The following is a 7932-nucleotide window of genomic DNA, read 5'->3' as shown; positions in this document are numbered from 1 at the left end:
GGGGGGGGGGGGGGAACCTATTTTGCATGTACACTGAATCATGCCAAGAGGTGCATCAAATTACAATCAGGGCTGGGGGCTTTGAAGCAGGGAAATCCTGTGGATTTCCCTACCTCTGCTGTCTGTCAGCAAATGGGAGGTGTGAGGACATGGCTGACAGTAAATATTAATCCATATTCCTGACATACAGTATACCGCTACACTGTGCCAAAGGAGTGGGGTTTACACTGGAGGAGGGAGGTGCGAAGTGTGCTGAGGGGGGCCCTTACAAATATTTGCTGTGGGGCCCAGTCACTTCTAGTTACGCCCCTGGATATAGAAGTTAATGTTCCTCCTACAGGAAGTGATGATGATACTCAGGGATGGAGGACAGTGTGTGGAGAAAGTGGCTTTAGCAGGCTGCTACACTCCTCATCAGACCTTTGAGCAGTAAGGCAGAAACGAAACTCAGCAAACAACCATTTCATGAAAGTGAAACTAATCTGTATTGGACGGCAGTGTTGGAGATTTGCATATATAGTCATCTGGAGACGGCCAGGAACTGCTTTTTAGGTGCAGCTGCCACGGTGGCTTTATATGCTGGAGGAATGGAAACATAAAGCAACTGGACATGAAATGGTATGTTTAATATCAGTTAGGAAATCTTACTTATGGTAAATCCACACCTGCGGCAGGAATTCCAGCATTCTGTTTAACACAGAGACATGGTCAGACACTGCCAGTGCCTTACTAAATACAGCAATGCCTGCAGGTATGGGCTTCCCCTAAGAAATGCAAATGCCTTCTTCTATTCATGCTTGTATTAAGAGTACAAATGTCAAGATATACTTTAAATCAGATCTCCAGGATCTCTCCTTATTGAGGCTCATTTTCCTCAATATATATCACATTAACCTGATGATCACATTTTTATATTTCCATGAACTGACATCAATGCTGAGTGATTAGACACAGCAGCCAATCTGAACAAGAAGAAGATATGCAGTATAAAACATAGAATTCAGACAGAGCAGCAGCAGAAGACTGGGCACTGATTATAGTTGTGCCTTAAAGGGTTTCTACCACTTCGGTGTCACATATTTAGCTGTCAGACACTAGCGATCCGCTAGTGTCTGCTCTGCCCAACCATCCTAATATAATTGCTTTTGGGGCAGCCGTTTTGATAAAAAAAACTACTTTTATTAATATGCTAATGAGCCTCTAGGTGCTATGGGGGCGTCATTAGCACCTAGAGGCTCAGTCTACCTTCAGAAACTGCCACCGCCGAGCGCGTCCCTCCAGCCCGCCCATCTCCTCCTGAATGCGATCCTCCTTGTGAGCGTATGTATTCTGCGCATGCGCAGTGAATGTCTGACCGCTTCCTTGCTCAGACATCTCCACTGCGCCTGCGCGATGACGCCATAGTGCTCCGAGGAACAGGCGCAGTGGAGATGTCTGAGCAGGAAAGCTGTCAGACATTCACTGCGCATGCGCCGAATACAGGCGCTCACAAGGAGGATCGCATTCAGGAGGAAATGGGCGGGCTGGAGGGACGCGCTGGGCGGCGGAAGTTTCTGAAGGTAGACGGAGCCTCTAGGTGCTAATGACGCCCCCATAGCACCTAGAGGCTCATTAGCATATTAATAAAGGTTCTTTTTTTAGCAAAACGGCTGCCCCAAAAGCAATTATATTAGGATGGTTGGGCAGAGCAGACACTAGCGGATCGCTAGTGTCTGACAGCTAAATATGTGACACCGAAGTGGTAGAAACCCTTCAACAGAGTTGTCAGGAGATGCTAAAAGTTTCTGTTTCGCAGCAACTGGAGAGCCACGGGTTGCAGATGACTAGATTTGGCTACTTTCACATTTGCGCTTTCCCTTTCCGCTATTGAGATCTGTCATAGGATCTCAATAGCGGGGGAAAACGCTTCAGTTTTGTCCCCATTTATTGTCAATGGGGACAAAACTAAACGGAACTGAACAGAATGCACCAGCATGCATTCCGTTCTGTTTGGTTGCGTTCCCATCGCGGACAGAATAGCGCTGCAAGCAGTGTTTTTCTGTCCACGATGTGGTGCGGAGCAAGACGGATCTGACACAATAGAAAATGGATCCGTCCCCCATTGACTTTCAATGGTGTCCATAAAGGATCTGTCATTGCTATGTTAAAGATCATACAACCGGATCCATTCATAACATATGCAGACAGTTGTGTTATTATGACGGAAGCGTTTTTGCTGATCCATGATGGATCCAGCAAAAACGCTGGTGTAAAAGTAGCCTTAGAAGAATTTGACAGTTTACAGATATGTGCTTGTTTTATTAGCCAAAAGCCAGTTTACCAGAATTTACCAGAGTTGAAACTGGACAGTGGCATAAATACAAATTATTTTCATTGAATGCAAATAGATACCACTTGTCAATGTACAAGCTGTATTTTATGAGAATCCTTCATCAGGTACCAGTTGTCATGTGTTTGCCATTTTGTGAATTTGCCCAGATAAAGCTAAAGCTTTAATTTCAAGGTGAACGTACCAGTGGTCCAGAATTACAGACAGTGCTCAGTGCATATGAAAAAATGTGTATTTTATACATTTTATACATTTTTTCAGATGTTGAAGAAGGTAAAGCTATTATGGCGGATAACCAAAAGCTTAGTGCCATGAACTCCACAGGGGACATTCATCCTGAAGTTCAAGATCATGAGGTATCGGTCCTTATGTTACTCATATTTTACTTGGTTTTTATAGTGTACATAAAATAATTCTTCTCCTGCTTTGTTATGTATATATACAATCAGCCATAGACAGGTGAAGTGAATAACATGGATTAGATTATCACCTGCCCAGGGAATATATTAGACAGTAAATTAACAGAAAAAAGGGCACATGATCTGAGCCACTATGCCCAAATAGCAATGGCAAGACTAAGGGATTGGAGCATCTCCAAAACAGCAGATCTTGTGCGGGTGTTATTAGTATGTAAGGGTTAATACCTACTGAAAGTGGTCCAAATAAGGACAAAAGGGTCATAGGCACCCAAGACTTTAAAGGGTTTCTGTCAGCAGGAAAATGGTTATTAACCTGGCTGACATTAGTGATGAACTAATGTCAGCTGAACATAACTATATCAGTGCCATCTCACTGCGTGCCGCCGTTATTGAGAAAAAATAACTTTTATAATATGCAAATGAGCCTCTAGGAGCAGGGGGGTTGCTCCTGCTCCTAGATGCTCCGTTCTCCCACCTCTGGCCACGCCCTACTACACTTGATTGACAGGGCGAGGAAGCTGGTCTCCTCTTGCCGGCCCTGTCTGCCGTGGAAATCCCGCTCAGTATTCGGCGCAGTGAGTGAAGGACACTCTGTAGTAGTTAATGTTGGCAATGACAGAAAGGTATCAGAACACACTGTGCATCACAGCTTGCTGTGTATGAGGCTGTGTAGCCACAGACTGGCCAGTGCCCATGCTGACCCCTGTCCACTGCCAAAGGCACCTACATACTGGTATGTGTGCATCAGAAGTGGACCATGGATAAATGGACGAAGGTGGGTTGGTCTAATGCATTACATTTTACATCATGTGGTTGGTCAGTTGTGTATGCACTAGGCTAGATGGCACTAGGATGCACTAGGGAAAGAAAGAAAGTCGGTGGGGACAGTGTGATGCTCTAAGTAGTGTTCTGTTGAGAAACCTTGTATCCTGGCCTTCATGTGGCTGTTACTTCAACATACCAACAACCTAAACAATGTTGCAGACCAAGTACACCTCTTCCGGGCAAAGGTATTTGCAGTAGATGCTTTCAGCAGGATACTGCCCCCTGTGGTACCGCATAAATTGATAGAATTCAAGAAAGTGAGGATTTTCTATGTGACTGGGTAACAGAAATAGTAGTCCAAAGCAAAACAAGGATTCAGGAGAACAGACACATTTTAATTTTTGGGTGAAGTTACACTTTAAGTTAATAAACTATACTGTCCAAAACATGAATAGTGAATCTGATCAAATGGCATATGGATACGTGGATCTAGGTTCAAGGAGTTTGGATTTACTGGAAATAACTGTAAGGTTCTTGAAGTACAGCCCCATGGCATTAACCAAGGTAGTATCAAATTGATCCTATATACATTGAATTTGTTTGAAAAGGCATAAAATGTATTATTAAAAATGACCTGCATGGTCATAGGGCCTTGATAAAAAGCTTAGATGATACCTCAAGTTGCTAAAGATAAAATCAAGGTTCCTAACAGGATATTGTGTCCTTCTCTGTGTAGACCAAGAGTGATGAGCTTACTAATTCAACAAGATTCAAGGTTGACATCATGCAGTCAAAATCAGAGGTACCCAAACCATCGATAAGTGATATCAGACGCCAACTTATCCATATGCAGATGGTGTCATGGCAAATAATCAGTGATATTCACAACAACATTAACGTTGTGCAAAAGAACCATGCACTATACCGGTCAAATCTCAATAAAAATTACCGTGACTGCCATCGATTACTGGATACAGAGGAAGAGATGAAGTTGGTCGAGAGTAAGAAACAAGAAGACCAAGACATGAAAAATTTGGAGGCGAAAACCTTACAACTGGTGCACCTTATGGAGCAAATCACAATCACCAAAACAAAGGATCAACTAAAAGACATTGAAGAGAAGTTGAAGACACTGGAAACACCTGAGGAGAAACTCGATATAAGCGAGTCTCCTCTGCAGCTCAGAATTTCAAGACAGATGATGCATATGCTAAAACCAGTACCAGAATTGATACAGTTTGATCCGCAAAGTGCTCATCCAAATCTTGCCTTATCCCCAGACTTCAAACAAGTGAGATTTGAGCCAGTTCCCCAAACAAAAAAAGCAACCTCACAGTGTTTTGAGCCAGGGGTATATGTTTTGGGGACACCAGGATTTAGGTCTGGTCGGCACTACTGGGAAGTAAATGTGGGCAATAAAAGTAGTTGGATCATAGGCATTGTGAAGGAGTCTGTGGAACGCAAGGGAACATGGGAGTTGAATTCATCAAATGGCTACTGGGTTCTACGTAAACAAGGAGACAATGTATATTATGGAATTGCAAACACTTGTGAAAAGCTAAGATATAACTTGTCTCCAGTGAGGATTGGAGTGTGCTTGGATTTATTTAGAAGTCACCTGGTCTTTTATGATGCCAACACCACAGACATTATTCATCAAATGTCTCTCTGTTTTGTTAAGGAGACATTGCTTCCTTTTTTTTGTCCTGGAGTGCCTATGAGAGAGGACGATTGGTGCCCACTAACTATATGTGTCTAGCTAAATAAATGTCATGTGTGGGTTCTTTAGACAGTTTTAGTGAGATATAATGATCATTGACTAAGGTTGGTCACAGGTAGATTCTGGCCTTCTTATTGATTACTGAGATTAGAAGATAACTACATTCTTGTTACTATAATTTCTAACTGGGCAATAAAATATTTTTTCATGGTTCTTGATTCTTCTTTGTTCTATTTCTCTAAATTGGGAGGATTTAAGGATCCTTAATTGACACGTTTTAGAGGAAATCACATGATCTGAAGTATATACAAGGCCAGGTTTAAGCCTCATGCACACAAACTTATTTTCTTTCCATGTCCATTCCGTCTTTTTTTGTGGACCATATGCGGAACTATTAATTTCAACGAGTCTGCAAAAAAAAATTTAAGTTACTCCATGTGCATTTCGTTTCTGTATGTCCCTATGTCCGTTTCGCAAAAAAAAAAAATACAACATGTCCTATTATTGTCCTCATTATGGACAAGGACAGGACTGTTCTGTTAGGGGCCAGCTGTTCAGTTCCGCCAAACACAAAATGCACACGGACGTCCTACGTATCGTTTGCGGATCCGTGTTTTGTGGACCACAAAATACATAGTCGTGTGCATGAGGCCTTAAAATGAGGGTTCAGCTTCCAGATTTTAGGTCTAAACTCCTTTCCTGCTATACAGTATCTTAATGAAAGTTGGATCTCCATTTTTATGATAAGAAGGATGACATCATCAATGACATCATATAGGCATCCTGCTGCTACAACTAGAACTTGCTGCATACTACTGAATGCAAAAATCCAGTATGCAGTAAGATCCAAATGTAATAGTAAATGCTATTTCATGTCATGTTACTGCATGGCTGACTAGGTTTTATCTGTGTTACGAGAGCCACTATATTTGTAAAAATTCTGTGATAATATATTTAAATTTCTACATAAGTTGTAGTAAAAACATTATTTTCCGTAAAGGAACAGAACAGAATTTTTGCACATAATAGATCAAGATAGGTGAAAATGGTTCAGCTCTTTCTTTCCCTACAGCATGTTAATGGACACAGGCATGGAAACATTCCGGATAAGCATCCTTAGTAAAAATACATTATCATATATGGTCAATAAATCATTTGGCAACTTGAACAGCTGTAGTGAGATCCATCAGGGGAAAGAAATGAGCCATCTTGGAGAAACGATCTATGACCAACCAGATCACAGTACAACCGGTGGATGGAGGCAATACCAATATTTGGTGTGCATTTGGTACAAGAGGCAATATATTCTAAACGTGTAGGCCATCATTACTGATGGCAAATTAATTCTTACCGACTTTAGATTTATTTTAGGTAAGACTTCATAGGGACAAAAGTTTTTTCTGAAGAGATGACCTTAACCAGAATCGAAACAACGGAGACAATCTGAGCAGGGTCAATAATATGTTGAGGCACAGTAACTTGGTCTGTCGGCTCAAAAGATTGACAGACAGCATCCATTTTGATGTTTTTAGTTTCAAAAGTTTTATGGAATATGAAAACCCCTTGCAGGGGTTCAACAATGAAAACAGCAATACCAAGTTAATAGAACCATATATAAGCAAAGAGGAAATAAGTAAGGAAGGGAGCAGTTGCCCCAAAATAAACACCAGATTATCCAGGACTCCAATACTCTATGTACTGCCCCACCCCATTGAAGGGGTTGTGCCACCTTTAAATGTTATTATAATTCTGCATTTAAAAAAACTTATGAATATTGCAATTTACTTTCTGTTACAAAAAGCTCCAGTTGTGAAATATAATGGAACTCTCTAGAAATTAATCTGTATATCAATGTGCATGTCCACCTACTGATGTGGTTACACATGATCATCTCCATACTTCAACTGCCACATCTACTGTTAGAAGCTGTGACAATTACAGGGAAAGAGATAAAGCAGAAAGGACATGCCCCCTGAGGAAGGTCATGCCCCTTGAGCTGTGGATAGAGAGAAAGCTGAAGCAGAAAGGACATTCCCTGAGCTGTGACATGGAGAGATTTAAAGCACACAGGACACATCCCCTGACTTGCCTGCCTAAAGAAAATCTAGCAGAGAAATTTGAGCAATGAGTGAGGAGATCTTAGAATCCATGGGAGATACAGGTCTTTTTCAAGATTTGTTAGAAAGAGACTGAAATGTATAGGATGTCTGATTGTCATTTTTTTTACATCAATCATATCAAAACCCCTATAAGATGTGCGAGAGCCCTGTAAGCCATTAATATTCAAATATGATATTCAAGGCTGACAGGTTTCCAAGAAGTCCTCCATCTGTCTAGATAGCATTCATTTTCTCATAGGTCATGAATTATATCCACTAATAAAGAGGAAGATTTTTATTTAGCCATGATATGGATACAAGCACCCATACAAATATACTGGGAGAATGAATTTGGTTAGAACAAACAGATGTGTTACCTGCCAACAGAGGCTTTCTAGGAAACGAGACAGCGATGACCCTCCAGATAAGAAAGGCAATACGAGACCAGAATTAGGCTAGTTTAGGACAAGTTCAACGTATATGTAATGTGGAGCCCAGTTCACAACAAAGAGGGGAGGATGTTGGGAAGAAGTTATGAATCATGTTTGGAACCAAGTAAGTTCTATAAAAAATTGTAATAGAAGACTCAGCAAGGGTCAC

General features: G+C 41.3%; 1 protein-coding gene across 3 annotated transcripts in view; it reads left to right on the top strand.

Annotated features, from left to right (window-relative positions):
* The first annotated feature begins 373 nt into the window (after positions 1-373).
* The window catches only part of LOC122941734 (nuclear factor 7, brain-like), a 28015-nt gene continuing 20456 nt past the window's right edge, over positions 374-7932 (top strand). The window contains exons 1-3 of one of the 3 annotated variants that reach the window (XM_044299145.1): positions 374-618; positions 2591-2685; positions 4250-5434. In XM_044299145.1, coding sequence (XP_044155080.1) covers positions 2614-2685; positions 4250-5272 — 1095 coding nt within the window. In that variant the 5' untranslated portion in view covers positions 374-618; positions 2591-2613 and the 3' untranslated portion in view covers positions 5273-5434. Of the gene's footprint in view, positions 619-2590; positions 2686-4249; positions 5435-7932 lie in introns of those variants that run through there. The other 2 variants (XM_044299142.1, XM_044299146.1) reach the window with 2 other exon arrangements.

The sequence above is a fragment of the Bufo gargarizans genome, chromosome 6, assembly GCF_014858855.1.
Source record: "Bufo gargarizans isolate SCDJY-AF-19 chromosome 6, ASM1485885v1, whole genome shotgun sequence".
In the NCBI taxonomy this organism is placed as follows: Eukaryota; Metazoa; Chordata; class Amphibia; order Anura; family Bufonidae; genus Bufo; species Bufo gargarizans.
Note: the sequence above shows the minus strand (reverse complement) of the source record. Positions and strands in the feature narration are given on the sequence as shown.